The sequence below is a fragment of the Littorina saxatilis genome, linkage group LG3 (assembly GCF_037325665.1).
Source record: "Littorina saxatilis isolate snail1 linkage group LG3, US_GU_Lsax_2.0, whole genome shotgun sequence".
In the NCBI taxonomy this organism is placed as follows: Eukaryota; Metazoa; Mollusca; class Gastropoda; order Littorinimorpha; family Littorinidae; genus Littorina; species Littorina saxatilis.
Window position 1 is genome coordinate 3,673,041 of NC_090247.1, and position 16,960 is coordinate 3,690,000.

Here is a 16,960-nt window from a genome sequence, read left to right on the forward strand (position 1 = left end):
AATTAATTTAGCAAAAATTCCAATCAACTCCTACAGTGAAAGCAGCAATGCAGAATGTGCATCATTGTGATGTGCCGCATGCGCAGTGAAATGATTTTTGCTCATAAACACACGTAAAAGCCTCGGGAGATATGTGGTGGTTTACATGGTCGTTTAATTCTATTGTTGTCAATCATAAAAAATTAGAAAAATATGTGGTATGCGTTCTAAATTTCAATAATGTTGAATATCTCGTATTATCTGTTTCGGTATTTTTTTCTGCTGAAATCGGAGGAAATTAAGCTACCTTGCAGCCTCCAAAGAAAATTAGATTTGTGGATTTAAAAATGTCCGTTTGAAAAATCGTTCACAAAATTATCATTCTTGTTCTGCGTCCGTGGGATGAGACTCCCACGTACACTCGTACACATGAGTGGGCTTTCACGTGTATAGCCGACTATCCCCCGATATTTAGGCAATCATACTTCGGTTCCGAGGTACGCATGTTGGTGTTTTCGTGTTTCTATAACCCATGAAACTCTGACATGGATCACATGAGCTGTTTCATGCGTACTTATTCTTGTGCTTGCGTGTGCACACGAAGGGGGAATAATGCACTTTGCAGTTCTGCTCGTAAGTTTACCCGAGAGATCGAACAAATCTCCGCCCTTAAGTTAAGAAACAATGATGTTAGTCGACTTTATGTTGTTCTATGGGGATAAAATAAGTACAACTTTTGTCATTTTTTCATAGCTGTATTTCAATCGTTTCTATGTAACTATTTTGTTTCATGTTGTTAAAATTATCTTAAGTTTAATATCTTTGTGTTTACTTTTATCACAATTAATAAGCGTCATTCTTCTATATTTCCATTCGTTTTATTTTAATCTTCTCTCTGTGATGATTGATTTGTTGCTTCCTTCTTTCTTCTGTCATTATTCTTACACACGTGACGAATTAGACTGGCACCTGCCGGGTTTTAATTTAGAACAAATAAATTCCTCAAAATGTCAAAACAGGCGAACTGGAAATACAATACACCCAAAGGCAAAAGTGCGGTTACAGTTTTAGAATGAATGACAAAATGTGGCCTTGTGGACAGTTTCGCTCAGAATCTAAATTATAATAAGGAGAATGGGGTCACGCAGTTCAAGAACGGATCCTGCAGGCCGACGTCAGGTCCTTCTGGTTCAAGGCTACCTGAGAAACCCCAGGTCCACAGGAATCGGTACGTGTGAATCATACTTTTGTCAACAATTTCTTTCTTTGTCAAAGCCACGATGAGGTCATTAAATCCGGACAGGGAAGTCACTATGGCCGCCAGTCGTTTGCCTTCCAGGTCATGCAGCACGGCAAGCGCGGACAGCTCGCTAGCCTGTTCGCTAGCCTGTTCGCTAGCCTGCTCGCTAGCCTGTTCGCAGCGGGACTCTGCAGACAGCGGGGAGATTGCGGTGCTGAGAAAGACATATTGTTATTTGTTATATGAAGTCTTATATCGCGCGCGTATCTCCAGACTCGGACTCAAGGCGCAGGGATCTATTTATGCCGTGTGAGATGGAATTTTTTACACAATACATCACGCATTCACATCGACCAGCAGATCGCAGCCATTTCGGCGCATATCCTACTTTTCACGGCCTATTATTCCAAGTCACACGGGTATTTTGGTGGACATTTTTTTTTATCTATGCCTATACAATTTTGCCAGGAAAGACCCTTTTGTCAATCGTGGGGTCTTTAACGTGCACACCCCAATGTAGTGTACACGAAGGGACCTCGGTTTTTCGTCTCATCCGAAAGACTAGCACTTGAACCCACCACCTAGGTTAGGAAAGGGGGGGAGAAAATTGCTAACGCCCTGACCCAGGGTCGAACTCGCAACCTCTCGCTTCCGAGCGCAAGTGCGTTACCACTCGGCCACCCAGTCCTTTGAAGACACAGGTCCCCGTATGGCAGCCAGTCTCCACACTCTGCGCTGTGATTCGAGCGGTTAGAGTTCCTCTCGTCCTCCCCGCCCAGACACTGCACGGCCATGTCGCAGCGTAAGGCCTCAGGCACGACGTAGGGCGGCGAGCAGTTGTACTGACCGCCGGGCAGCAGAGGGGGCAGCGAGACTGCTGGGTAGGCCTTGTAGCGTAGAGTGAACCGTGAGACATCTGATGCAGCACTGTCCCTCGCTGTACCACTGGGCTTGTTGTGCCGGGTCTTGGTGACAGTGACAGTGGCGTTTGGTGAATGAACCAGCACGGGCGACACGGGTAGACAGCCTGTCAAATGTCGTAGAACCTCTCCAGTCGTTGTCGTCACCACCACAGAGTCATCTTCGTCTTCTGTCGTTCCAAGCTGCAGGCACAGTTCATCAAATTGCAGCACGAGACTCATTGCTTGTGACGTCATCGTGTCAATGAACTCCGTTAGTCTCGCTCCAGTCTATCACGCCCTCGGGGTCATAAAGGTTCACCGTGACATTGTTCTTGCAACCGTCTACCGTGTCTGTGATTGCCCTCGCGTCAAGTTATCCGCTAAGCGTGCCGTTCTCGGTCTTGCAATTCTTGCTGTCGTGTTTCTTGGGTCGTCGGTGGACTCAGTATTGTCAGCGCTAAAGCCAGCCTTGCTTGTGTGCCTTTTTGTACGACTGACTTTTACGGTTTGATAACCCACTAACCCTTCAGTAGAGTGCTATCTCTCCGTGGTCATCCCGACTTGATGTGACGGCCTGGGCAGCGTCAGAAGAGTCTGCTATCTCTCCATGGTCATCCCGACTTGTTGTGACGGCCTTGGCAGTGTCAGTAGAGTCTGCTATCTCTCCATTGTCATCCCGACTTGTTGTGACGGCCTTGGCAGTGTCAGTAGAATCTGCTATCTCTCCATGGTCATCCCGGCTTGTTGTTGTAAAGCCGAGCGGTCTTAGCTTCACATTAACTCTAACTGTCTGTGTCTGTGTCTTAGATGTTATTCGTGTTTGAAGGTCATTTGTCAGGATGGCAATCACACGACAGGACAAACAGACACACAGAATATAAACTCAAGAAGAGGCAGGTAAAGTTCAAAATTGTATTGCATCAAAACAAATCATAAAAACAACTCAATACAAGGCGTAGTTCTTTTCAAAAAATATATCTGTACATTGGTTCACTCTATTCCTGTAATTTTCCTACTACTCAAAAAATATTTTAAGTCCTAAAATGGCTGAAAATTTGGGCATAACCCGTAGGTACCCTTAGCAAAATACGCTACTGAAAGCAATATCCTATGTCCTAAAATGGCTGAAAATTTGGGCAGAGGTTCGGGGCCTGAGTAAAAATAAAGTAAAAGAGTAAAGCGACGCCACTTTACTCGCCGTGTGGTAACCTGGGACTGCGGAACGTTTTTTGTTAACCCTGTCAGTTCAGTCCACAGGGCGGAGTCCGGTATACCATTTAGACACTTAAGCCAGGTTGGTTGCCAAAACTCCGGAGGACAGTTTTAGAGATAACAACAAATACTTTGTACTAGGTTGGGAACATCCCACAACCGTTCGGTACTAAGGTTGCCTCCCACAACCTTTTCCACAGGCACAGAAGCAATGCTGTAACTCTAAGTGGGAAGTCCGGTATACCATTTAGACACTTAAGCCAGGTTGGTTGCCAAGACTCCCGCCGAACCTTGAAAACTAGCAGCTTATATACCTTCCATGACTGTCCCTGACGTCACAGCTAAGGAACCAATGAAAACGTCGCACTGGGATCACATAACAAAATGGGGAGGGAGGGGGGAGAGTTTCGAGGCTGCTATCAGTCTCCATACAAGCTACAGTTAAAACCCCTCAAACATACACAAAAACTCCTGTACTAAGAAAACTACATCAAAAACGCTATAAAAATATACATCAATAAAATGAAAATTCTACGACGCATCATTTGATACCAAACACTCATTGGTTATCAACACTGTGAACAAAGTGCAAAACCTCTGACTATTATCTCGCAAAATAGTCATGTCACACCAAAAATGTATGCAGTTACAAGTTAACCACAGTCAAACACAGTGTATATTCAACAGGCTTCTCATATGTAGATGATAAACATAAAATCTACATTCTACTAAACAAATGAATACAGACTACATGTTTATATTGAATACATGGGTAAAAGAAAGAATGATATAAAAGCTACAGAAAAGAAAAGAGAGAGAGAGTAGAGAGAGTGTGTCTGTATGTGTGTTCGTCTGTGTGTAACAAGTATTATCATAGACCTGTATTAGAAATAAAGAATCAGGTCAATCTGGAAAGGAGAGTTGGGGGGGGGGGGGGGAAGGTGAGAGTCGGATGTCGAAAAACAATGCTTTCGCGGGCGGTCCACGTGCTCAAAACTAAGCCGTAGCGAGTTTGTGACCTAGGGTTCATATCCCGTCAGTCAAGCCGGCGCCATCGTGTCAAAACCAATTAACCAATTAATTCTACCGCAAGAGAACAATAGAAAAGTACTATATCATTCCTATCTCCGAACAATTTACTAGGGGAAAGAACAAATATAATTTTAGAGTGTAAATCTTAATTCCAAACAGTTTCAATACTAACTTAGATAATATATTCTGCTCTCTACGCTTTCTCTTCTTCTTCACTCTATAAACTTTAAGAAGAAAATTGCATATGGAGAAAAGACAAAAAAAATATTCATGTAGTCGCTTTTCTCCACATTGTTCCGGCCTTGGCAGTGTCAGAAGAGTCTGCATGCTATCTCTCCGTGGTCATCCGGACTTGTTGTTACGGCCTTGGCAGTGTCAGTAGAGTCTGCATGCTATCTCTCCGTGGTCATCCGGACTTGTTGTTACGGCCTTGGCAGCGTCAGTAGCGTCTGCTATCTCAGCATGGTCATCCCGACTTGTTGTTGCGGCCTTGGCAGTGTCAGTAGAGTCTGCTATCTCTCCATGGTCATCCCAGCTTGTTGTTCCGGCCTTGGCAGTGTCAGAAGAGTCTGCATGCTATCTCTCCGTGGTCATCCGGACTTGTTGTGACGGCCTTGGCAGCGTCAGTAGAGTCTGTTATCTCTAAATGGTCACCCCGACTTGTTGTGACGGCCTTGGCAGTGTCAGTAGAATCTGCTATCTCTCCATGGTCATCCCGACTTGTTGTAACGGCCTTGGCAGTGTCAGTAGCGTCTGCTATCTCTCCATGATCACCCCGACTTGTTGTTACGGCCTTGGCAGTGTCAGTAAAGTCTGCTATCTGTCCATGGTCATCCCGACGTGTTGTTACGGCCTTGACAGTGTCAGTAGGGTCTGCTATCTCTCCTTGGTCATCCCGACTTGTTGTTACGGTCTTGGCAGTGTCAGTAAAGTCTGCTATCTGTCCATGGTCATCCCGACGTGTTGTTACGGCCTTGGCAGTTTCAGGAGAGTCTGCTATCTCTGCATGGTCATCCCGACTTGTTGTTACGGCCTTGGCAGTGTCAGTAGAGTCTGCTATCTCTGCATGGTCATCCCGGCTTGTTGTTACGGCCTTGGCAGTGTCAGTAGAGTCTGCTATCTCTCCGTGGTCACCCCGACTTGTTGTTGCGGCCTTGGCAGTGTCAGTAGAGTCTGCATGTTATCTCTCCGTGGTCATCCCGGCTTGTTGTTACGGCCTTGGCAGTGTCAGTAGGGTCTGCTATCTGACCATGGTCATCCCGACGTGTTGTTACGGCCTTGACAGTGTCAGTAGGGTCTGCTATCTGGCCATGGTCATCCCGACTTGCTGTTACGGCCTTGGCAGTGTCAGTAGAGTCTGCTATCTCTCCATGGTCATCCCGACTTGTTGTGACGGCCTTGGCAGTGTCAGTAGAGTCTGCTATCTCTCCATGGTCACCCCGACTTGTTGTTGCGCCCTTGGCAGTGTCAGTAGAGTCTGCTATCTCTCCGTGGTCATCCCGGCTTGTTGTTACGGCCTTGGCCGCATCAGTAGCGGTCTCTCTCAGAGTGAAGGGGGGAGTAGCTGCGGTGCTGTTGCTGACCTGGTGTCCCGTGCACGTGCTGAGGTCAGCAAACAACAACACGGTCACAAGTGCAGTTAGCATCGTGTGTGTTTTTCTCGAAAACTATCTTTCAGTCCGAATTTTGAACAATTACTTCCACTTTCGGTTAATCAGTATCTCATTTGAAGTGGACATATCTCTGCCCGGAATGCCTCTTTGCTGCCATCTGGCTCCTCATGGCTTCTTCACTGTTCAAGAAAAATCTGAAAAAGATATCTAAACAAAATATATTAATGGGTTTTTTTTAACTGAAAAAGAGACAGCCTATTTTGTGAATTATGTATTATCTGCAAATAGTGTACACACGATTCAAAGAATAACAACCATTCTCAGCAATGATGCGTAATTGCGTTTTGTGAAATGACGGAAAGTGAAATGACTCAGAACATAGATTTCTGACTAATCTTTTTAACAATGGCTGTTCTTACTGTATACAATTCCATAAAAAGGTTCTTCCTAAGTTCAAGATTCATTTCATATTTTTCGACTTCAACGTTCATTTTGTATATTTTTGCAAATGAATCCTTTGCGTATGTTGTTAACGTATTTATCACGTTTTACTTTGATTGTCGGGACCGAGTAGCATAGTGACTTAGAAAACACACATCACGAGTTCCTCCATAGAGCAAAGGTTATATAAATTGCTCAAATATTGGATTTAAAAAAATTAATTAGGTAACGTATGTATTTTTGAAAAGAACGCGACTAAATCTTTACAACAAATTCGCTTTTATATCAATCAATCAATCAATCAATGAGTCTTATATCGCGCATATTCCGTGGGTACAGTTCTAGGCGCTCTGCAGTGATGCCGTGTGAGATGAAATTTTATACGGCCAGTAGATTGCAGCCATTTCGGCGCATATTTACCTTTCACGGCCTATTATTCCAAGTCACACGGGTATAGGTAGACAATTATTAACTGTGCCTAAGCAATTTTGCCAGGAAAGACCCTTCTGTCAATCGTGGGATCTTTAACGTGCACACCCAATGTATAGTTGAACATGTTTAACTGTTTTCCCCGTAGCATTGTTGATTACAAGTCTGCCGTATGTCTTCATTGTAAACGGGTGAAAATATTGAATGCCTTACATTTCCTTAGCCAGCCTCCCTCGCCACCCCTCACCAACCCCCCCCCCCCCCCCCTTTCACAATGCTCCAAAAAAATCATATTTACTCACGAACAGAAAACAAGACAAAAGTCCTCGCAATCGAAACACAGGAGCGAAGTAGCAACGCCCTAGCCAAAAGGATGATACTGAATATGAAAAATTCATCTGCAGCATCTCGAAGGAGCGATTCGAATGCCGTACACAGTGATAAAAGAGCGCATACATGATTACTTATGCCAGACTGCTTCACGCGGAACGTTCACACCCCACAGTGGGTGAAGAATCGCGGTATACTGGCTGGGGGACGTGAAGGTCATTGCAGTTGTTTCTCTGTCTGTGTCTTACAACCCTCCCCCCCCCCACCTCCTTCTTGGTCTCTGTCTTTCTCTGTCTGTCTGTCTGTATGTGTGCGTGTGTGTGCGTGTGTGTGTGTATGTGTGTGTGTCTCTGTCTCTGTCTCTCTCTGTCTTTGTCGCTCTCTCTGTCTCTCTGTCTCTGTCGTTCTCTCTGTCTGTCTGTCTCTGTCTGTCTCTCTCTTTCTCTCTCTCTTTCTCTCTCTCTCTCTCTCTCTCTTCCTCTGAAATAATTTTAAAAGTAAACTGTGTCTCTTTCTTAATCCAACCCCCCCTCTCCCCCTTCAGTCCCCCCCCCCTTGACCTCTTCTTCTTCCATTCCCGAACCACTTCCCTCCCTCACCCCCATCCCAGCACCCCAACTACCGCCTCTCTACACGTGACGTGACTTCTTTCTCAAAGATTCAGATTTGTGTCTACACTAAGTGCTACCAAATACAATGTTTCTCCTTAAACAGTTTAATCAATACCACATACCAGTGCGTTCACTTTAAATGTAGTATCTTCCAATATAACAAATGTTTACTGATGAGAAAGTACGGGTTGCTGGCGTTTTGAGATGTTTTTACGTCGACTGTTCCATGAGAATGTTATTGCTTCCGGTGCAAATTGTTGAAAGTGAACATATCAAATATCTCAAACTTCAAAGCTCTCTTGCTTCTTGTAGTGTTCTGTGTGATACCAGGATGAGCATCAAACAGGAAACGTTTTCGGATTCGCTTTGATTAGGTACGGCTGCCTGAATGGCGGGGCAAAAACGGCCATACACCTAAAAACCCAATCGTGCAAAAACATGAACGAACGTGGGAGTTTCAGCCCATGAATTGAATTGAATTGAATTGAACTTTATTTAACAAGGATTAAGATTTAAGGCTACGCCTTTTCTTACAATCTGTCCTTGCGAGGCACAGACACACAATGATAAAATGGAAAAATTAAAAATGAAAAAGTTAAAAAGTTTACCAACCAAAGGAGGTCAGAAAACTTCGAACGAACGAAGAAGAATAATAAGTTCCCGAAGCATTTGTCTGATATGAACAGAAAAACGACATATTTTGGCACCGTGAAAGTGAGACTTCAGAATGCAGAAGAAGAAGGTCGCGTTTCATATTGCTTTCGTAACAGATTCAGACAAACAAAATATAACATTGTAAAATATAACATTGTAAAATACAACATTGTAAAATACAAACAGGGGATAAAAGTCACATGTCAATGTCAATGCTTCCTATTCTCTCAAGCGCCAGGAGATTGGTTCCGCATAACAGTCACTCAGTGACTCTATTGCACATCGCCACAAGCCCCCCCTCCGTGGTCACCACAGTGGCATGTTAAAGACCTCGGTCATTCTGTACATAAGGGCAGGTGGCTGCTACCACCTAAACACGCATACAACAATCTCATCTAAAGTCGGGATAACACCCAGGAACATAATTATGACCCTAATGGTTTCATCTAAAGTCGGGATAACACCCAGGAACATAATTATGACCCTACTGGTTTCATCTAAAGTCGGGATAACACCCAGGAACATAATTATGACCCTACTGGTTTCATCTAAAGTCGGGATAACACCCAGGAACATAATTATGACCCAACTGGTTTCATCTAAAGTCGGGATAACACCCAGGAACATAATTATGACCCAACTGGTTTCATCTAAAGACGGGATAACACCCAGGAACATAATTATGACCCAACTGGTTTCATCTAAAGACGGGATAACACCCAGGAACATAATTATGACCCTACTGGTTTCATCTAAAGTCGGGATAACACCCAGGAACATAATTATGACCCTACTGGTTTCATCTAAAGTCGGGATAACACCCAGGAACATAATGATGACCCTACTGGTTTCATCTAAAGTCGGGATAACACCCAGGAACATAATTATGACCCTACTGGTTTCATCTAAAGTCGGGATAACACCCAGGAACATAATGATGACCCTACTGGTTTCATCTAAAGTCGGGATAACACCCAGGAACATAATGATGACCCTACTGGTTTCATCTAAAGTCGGGATAACACCCAGGAACATAATTATGACCCTACTGGTTTCATCTAAAGTCGGGATAACACCCAGGAACATAATTATGACCCTACTGGTTTCATCTAAAGACGGGATAACACCCAAGAACATAATTATGACCCTACCGGTTTCATCTAAAGTCGGGATAACACCCAGGAACATAATTATGACCCTACTGGTTTCATCTAAAGTCGGGATAACACCCAGGAACATAATTATGACCCTACCGGTTTCATCTAAAGTCGGGATAACACCCAGGAACATAATTATGACCCTACTGGTTTCATCTAAAGACGGGATAACACCCAGGAACATAATTATGACCCTACTGGTTTCATCTAAAGTCGGGATAACACCCAGGAACATAATTATGACCCTACTGGTTTCATCTAAAGACGGGATAACACCCAGGAACATAATTATGACCCTACTGGTTTCATCTAAAGACGGGATAACACCCAGGAACATAATTATGACCCTACTGGTTTCATCTAAAGACGGGATAACACCCAGGAACATAATTATGACCCTACTGGTTTCATCTAAAGTCGGGATAACACCCAGGAACATAATTATGACCCTACTGGTTTCATCTAAAGTCGGGATAACACCCAGGAACATAATTATGACCCTACTGGTTTCATCTAAAGACGGGATAACACCCAGGAACATAATTATGACCCTACTGGTTTCATCTAAAGACGGGATAACACCCAGGAACATAATTATGACCCTACTGGTTTCATCTAAAGACGGGATAACACCCAGGAACATAATTATGACCCTACTGGTTTCATCTAAAGTCGGGATAACACCCAGGAACATAATTATGACCCTACTGGTTTCATCTAAAGACGGGATAACACCCATGAAAATAATTATGACCCTACTGGTTTCATCTAAAGTCGGGATAACACCCAGGAACATAATTATGACCCTACTGGTTTCATCTAAAGACGGGATAACACCCAGGAACATAATTATGACCCTACCGGTTTCATCTAAAGTCGGGATAACACCCAGGAACATAATTATGACCCTACTGGTATCATCTAAAGTCGGGATAACACCCAGGAACATAATTATGACCCTACTGGTATCATCTAAAGTCGGGATAACACCCAGGAACATAACTATGACCCTACTGGTTTCATCTAAAGTCGGGATAACACCCAGGAACATAATTATGACCCTACTGGTTTCATCTAAAGTCGGGATAACACCCTGGAACATAATTATGACCCTACTGGTATCATCTAAAGTCGGGATAACACCCAGGAACATAATTATGACCCTACTGGTATCATCTAAAGTCGGGATAACACCCAGGAACATAATTATGACCCTACTGGTATCATCTAAAGTCGGGATAACACCCAGGAACATAATTATGACCCTACTGGTTTCATCTAAAGTCGGGATAACACCCAGGAACATAATTATGACCCTACTGGTTTCATCTAAAGTCGGGATAACACCCAGGAACATAATTATGACCCTACTGGTTTCATCTAAAGTCGGGATAACACCCAGGAACATAACTATGACCCTACTGGTTTCATCTAAAGTCGGGATAACACCCAGGAACATAATTATGACCCTACTGGTATCATCTAAAGTCGGGATAACACCCAGGAACATAATTATGACCCTACTGGTATCATCTAAAGTCGGGATAACACCCAGGAACATAACTATGACCCTACTGGTTTCATCTAAAGTCGGGATAACACCCAGGAACATAATTATGACCCTACTGGTTTCATCTAAAGTCGGGATAACACCCAGGAACATAATTATGACCCTACTGGTATCATCTAAAGTCGGGATAACACCCAGGAACATAACTATGACCCTACTGGTTTCATCTAAAGTCGGGATAACACCCAGGAACATAATTATGACCCTACTGGTTTCATCTAAAGTCGGGATAACACCCAGGAACATAATTATGACCCTACTGGTTTCACCGTGAGGGCGTAAAAGGACAAGAAATAGAGAATGCTTCATGTCCTACAGGCTAAATAATTCGCCTCTTAAGGACTAGATGTTGAGGTTACATGCCGAGTCTCAGTGATTATCAAAAATAATGGTCGAAGTTAGCGGATCATGAAAAATGCGAGCTTCAGCGAGCTTTTTCATGACCGCGAACTGAGACCATTATTTTTGATAATCACTGAGACGAGGTATGTAACCTCTTTATCCCTCCTTTCTTCAGTTATTCAAAGAAAAGAGGAGTTTTTGTGCGAAAGTTTGATCGAATCATATTCACCCAACCAGTCTACCTGCGCAGGCGATCGATTAATGCGCGGTTGTATAGTTCCGTGCAAATCATTCAATTTTGTTAACACTTCTTGTCAGTTTCCATGTTTTGAACTAAAATCAAGTACACAGTTATGTTGTCATTCTGCTGTGGCGGTAAAGGCAGATAGTGTGTGTTCTGTTCATGTTTTGGTATCGCTCAGGAAATGTTCTTTCTTCGAATGTGACTAGCAGACGAAGTTTTACACCCGTGTTCCAACGTTAAAAACTGTATGAAGTTTAGTTTTCTGGGGCAGAATAGTGTATGAAACCGCTGCATGTTCTTTACGTTGATTAAATGTTTGCAATTGATTGCGTGTGATCTGTTTATAAAATGAAATATTGTTGAAAACTGACCGTCGGATTGCAGTCTGTTGTCAAAGAAACTGAGTGAAAAGAAGGGGAACTACTCTTGTCGCTAGACAAAGTATGAGTTACTTGCCTTGGGAAATTGCTTGTGATGAACGGTTTGAGCACGGCAGATCTAAATTCAGAAAACAACCGAACTCATGGATTTCATATGGAGATTCATGTGTTCAGGCCTGTAGTTGTTAATTTAAATGCGGTATGTTTGTATTGTTTGTTCCAGAGATGTATACTTCGTACATTAGAGCGTTCGGAACTTTTCAGTCGCAAAAAGTAGTACCGAAACAGAACAACTTCTCAATCCATTGCACTATCGAGGATTCAGGCTGTTGCTGGGTCGTTATTTGTTTGGTTGTTGGGTAAGTTACCGAAAAATAACTAGCCCTACAAGTTTACAGAGAGAAAGAAGCAGAGGGGGGGATAAAAGTATATTATAATTCGAGTTTTACGCCCTCAAGCCTTTTGATGAGATACACAAGTGTTTGCGTGTTTAGGTGGTATCAGCCATCTGCACTTACGGCAGAATGACCGGGGACTTATATGTGCCACATTGGTGACACGGGGGTGGGACATGGCTACCGTCTCTGGGTCTGCACATAAAGTTGACCCGTGTCCGTCACAGGCCGGAGTCGAACCTGAAACCTTAGGACAGCCCTAAAAGCCCAATAAATTGTGTACTCACCATTGGCTAGTGATTCTGAAAATTAAATAGCCAAAGAGCAAACTTAACTAGCCATACCAACAATTTGTTTCAGCAACTTTACTCGTATTTGGCGAGTAGATGCACATTTCTACTCGCCAGTTACATGTTTCTACTCGCCATGAAAATACTCGCCACTTGCAGGCCTGTAGGCCAGGATCACAAGTCCAGTGCTCTACCAACTGAGCTAACAACAGTTATCATCATCCCTTTGTTTTTCAGATTCCAACAAAGCTCAGGAGAGGAGATCTACGATCTGTGGCACGGTGACTGTCATCGCCGCTGTCGCAACCAGCTGAGGGGCCACGTCAGCCTGGCCTGCCGGTTTGACCCCTACAAGCTGACCAAGAGAAGCTTGACCAAGAGAAGCTTGACCAAGAGAAGCTTGACCAGCTTGACCAAGAGGGACGTCAACAGCACCATTCAACATATCAATAAAAGTAAGAGTGTTGTGTTTTGTTGATGCGCATTTAAGTGTGTGTTTTAGAGAGATAGGGAGAGAGAGAGTGTGTGCGTGTGTGTGCGTGTGTGTTTGTGTGTGTGTGTGTGTGCGTCTCTCTCTCTCTCTCTCTCTCTCTCTCTCACACACATACACTCGCACACATGCACACACACACGTACACATTTCCGCAACACACACACACACACACACACACACACACACACACACACACACACACACACACACACAGAGAGAGACAGACAGAGAGAGAGAGAGAGAGAGAGAGAGAGAGAGAGAGAGAGAGAGAGAGTGACAGACCGAGACAGTGACAGAGAGGTTGTTTGCTAAAGCGGCACTTCTGTAAGTAGCACACAGTTCGTTTTACATTCAGTCAAGTTTTGACTAAATGTTTTAACATAGAGGGGGAATCGAGACGAGGGTCGTGGCGCATGTGTGTATGTATGTGCGTGTGTGTGTGTAGAGCGATTCAGAGAAAACTACTGGACCGATCTTCATAAAATTTCATATGAGAGTTCTTGGGTATGATATCCCCGGACCTGTTTTTCATTTTTTCGATAAATGTCTTTGATGACGTCATATCCGGCTTTTTGTGAAAGTTGAGGCCGCACTGTCACGCCCTCATTTTTCAATCAAATTAATTGAAATTTTGGTCAAGCAATTTTCGACGAAGTCCGGACTATCGTATTGAATTTCAACTTGGCAGCGTAACAATTAGTTAATTAGTTTGCTCATTAAAGTTGTCATTAAAATTGAACTTTCACTTGCAGATTTAAAAATGATTGCATCGTATTCCTCAATTTCTCCTGATTTCATGTTTACTATAAAAATGTGCTCAGAATTAAAGAAAATAAGTACTGCGTTCGCGCGCTACGCGGTGGCGAGCGTGACTCGTCTTGGTTTTTCCGTGTGGTTAGTCGAGACTATCTTAATATAGTCTCGGCGATGACTCTTTTGTGTGTGTTAATCTGTTCCTTTTATGCCGACAGCTTGACAACATGTGTTTATATCGCTTCAAAACTTGTTTCTTTTTTTTTGTTGCTTGTTTCTTTTTTATCCCACCCACCACCTCAACACTTTTATCCCCTCCTCCACCCCCCGCCCCCACCCACATCCTCATGGAAATCTCAACCTACTTTTCTGTGTGTGTGTTTCCCCAGGCAGTCAACCTTCTCACACGTCGTCGCTCTTTCTGACCAAAACCACAGCCGCCACTTTTTTCGCTGGCACACCTAAGGGGAAATCACCGACAGCGCACAGAAGGAAAAAACGAGGAATCATGCAAGAGTGCTGTTACTCAAAGTCCTGTTCTTGGGAGGAGTATGCCGAGTTTTGCCATACTCACAACAGGCGACCAGCCGTTCGAGACAGTCTCTGCTTCCCGTGACCGGGGCGCATGCGCGAATTCTGTCACGTGACCTGTGTGTACTCGATGCTCTAGCCACGCCATGACTCTATAAAAAACAAAGTTTCCGGTTTTTATTTCAAATGGTTTGTTTTAGTTGGAAAGAGTGGAGTTTTAAGGGACAGGTTTTTGGTAGCTTGGTTGTGGAACTGAAAAGAAATTGTAACTTAGTGTTATGTACTTGTTTCTGTTGGAAAAAAATGAACACCTTGTCAAATTGGAATAATGTTTGTTTTCTGAATGCGGATTTGGGTACAACATTACTGTTTTCCGTTAATTCCATGTGTTATATTTGTCAGCAGCTATTACTTACTTTGCTCAATAGGAGACACAGATTTGTTTGTTGCTTCTTGTGTTGATTTTAGAGAAGAAATTTATTACGTGTCATCGTTTTGAATCGTGCAATACAATTTGACGTAACTAAGTTATTTATTTTGTTGAGTTAGTTTTGATCGAAATGGGGAATATAAACGAAAATAAATGCAGAATGATATCATACTCACGTGACGATGTGAAATGAAGCGTTTGAATGTACCTTCTCTCTTGTATGAACCGTCATATGAATCACCATTGATCAGTTGTTCAGGCTTCCACATGGAATAACCGGAACATTTGTGACCCTCCACCACGGAATGGGTCGCATGTCACTTTTGCATGATTTTGTACAGTTTCTGAAAGAGTTTGTTACGCTCTATTCAGTGGTGAAACCCGTTGTAGAAAAGAGCGAAAACTGTTCGAGTTATAAGCCTGTTACTAAGGTGATCCTCACACTAATACCGGACACCCCCCGGACGTATATTAGGCCTAGCGCAGAACCCCACGAGATGACATTCGACTCATTCCGTGATGGAGGGTCACATTTTCCCTCTTCTACACTCCAAAAATCTACAGTCAAGCTGCCTTTTGTATGGAGTGGGATGTTTTTGTTGAATTAATTCAGTCAGTTAACCGTAAGTCAATCTGGGAAACTAAACTAAGCAAAAACAATTGCAACAAATTCCGTACCGCAACTAAATCATTAATTGCCGTGCAATTTCATTCACACTTGCCATTAAATGCACTTCACTTTCGGGGTACGTTTGTTTGAGCGGCGCTTACGTAACCTTAATAAAAGAAATATCTTTGATCCGAAAAGAGTGCCAGTACCCAAGAGAAGTGCCTTACTGGCACAGAAAGTCCAAATAAAACGACACGGGAATGAATGTTTTAGTTGTGGTACGACATTTGTTGGCGAAGTATAGTTCAGAAAAAAAGTTCCCCTGCACAGGACACAGACATACTGTTGTCTTTTGATATGTGCCCATGGAGCGAGGTGCTACTGTGCCATGTGGACGTCTGGAACGATCTGCACTGGGTTAATTAGATACACTATTGATTGAACAAACTAAGACATCTGTTCTTGCCCCTCGAATCTAAAGTGACATCTCTGACGTCAAAAGAGGAGCGAAGTTAGAGAAGACGTCAGTAATGCGAATAATGACGTCACACAAACATTCTGTCACTGCTTATGTAAGTCTTCCGAGAACATTTTTAAAAAGTTTGTCTAGGCGACTTCGTCTTATAAGCAGAGGTAAAATACTCGTAAGGTCACCGCCAGGTTGTGTATGTATCGGTGTCGTATCTCATTAAATAGTTGTCAACGCTGTTTGTCCATCTGTTGACTCCTGTGGATGTCATACAATGTCAATGGGAAAACTGGAGAATTCATTAATGTTGTATCTTAATGTGATTACAGGGATGTCCAAATCGTCCGTCCGGTCGCCAGGGGCGAGTTAAAAATCCTCCGGGCTAGTAGAAACCGCCTGGCAACTCGCCCGGCTGGAAATTCTGGTCAAATGCGACCCTTTTGGTTGTGATATCGGGTTTAAAAGCCATATAAACACTGCAGATCAACTGTGGTATGTACTGGGTCAGCAAAATTTCTGCCGGGCTAGTGACTTTCTTGAAGTTATTAGCCAGGCTGGAGAGTCAACATTTTGAGATTTGGCCATCCCTGTGATTACAACATTAATGTTGTACTATAAACGCAATGAGGTGAGATACAACATTAATGTTGTACTATAAACGCAATGAGGTGAGATACAACATTAATGTTGTACTATAAACGCAATGAGGTGAGATACAACATTAATGTTGTACTATAAACGCAATGAGGTGAGATACAAATATTCGCTCAGTCCTTATTGTTCGATGAGTTCTGTCAATGACCTCTTGTGACATTCAAACATCTTAACCGATACAGATGCAAATTTGCTGAAC

General features: G+C 43.2%; 1 protein-coding gene across 2 annotated transcripts in view; it reads left to right on the plus strand.

Annotated features, from left to right (window-relative positions):
• Nucleotides 1–15,194, plus strand: part of LOC138961412 (probable insulin-like peptide 7) — a 106,953-nt gene extending 91,759 nt beyond the window's left edge. For both annotated transcript variants that reach the window (XM_070333030.1, XM_070333028.1), the window contains exons 3-4: nt 13,059–13,276; nt 14,457–15,194. In XM_070333030.1, coding sequence (XP_070189131.1) covers nt 13,059–13,276; nt 14,457–14,683 — 445 coding nt within the window. In that variant the 3' untranslated portion in view covers nt 14,684–15,194. The remainder of the gene's footprint in view (nt 1–13,058; nt 13,277–14,456) is intronic.
• Nucleotides 15,195–16,960: the final 1,766 nt, after the last annotated feature.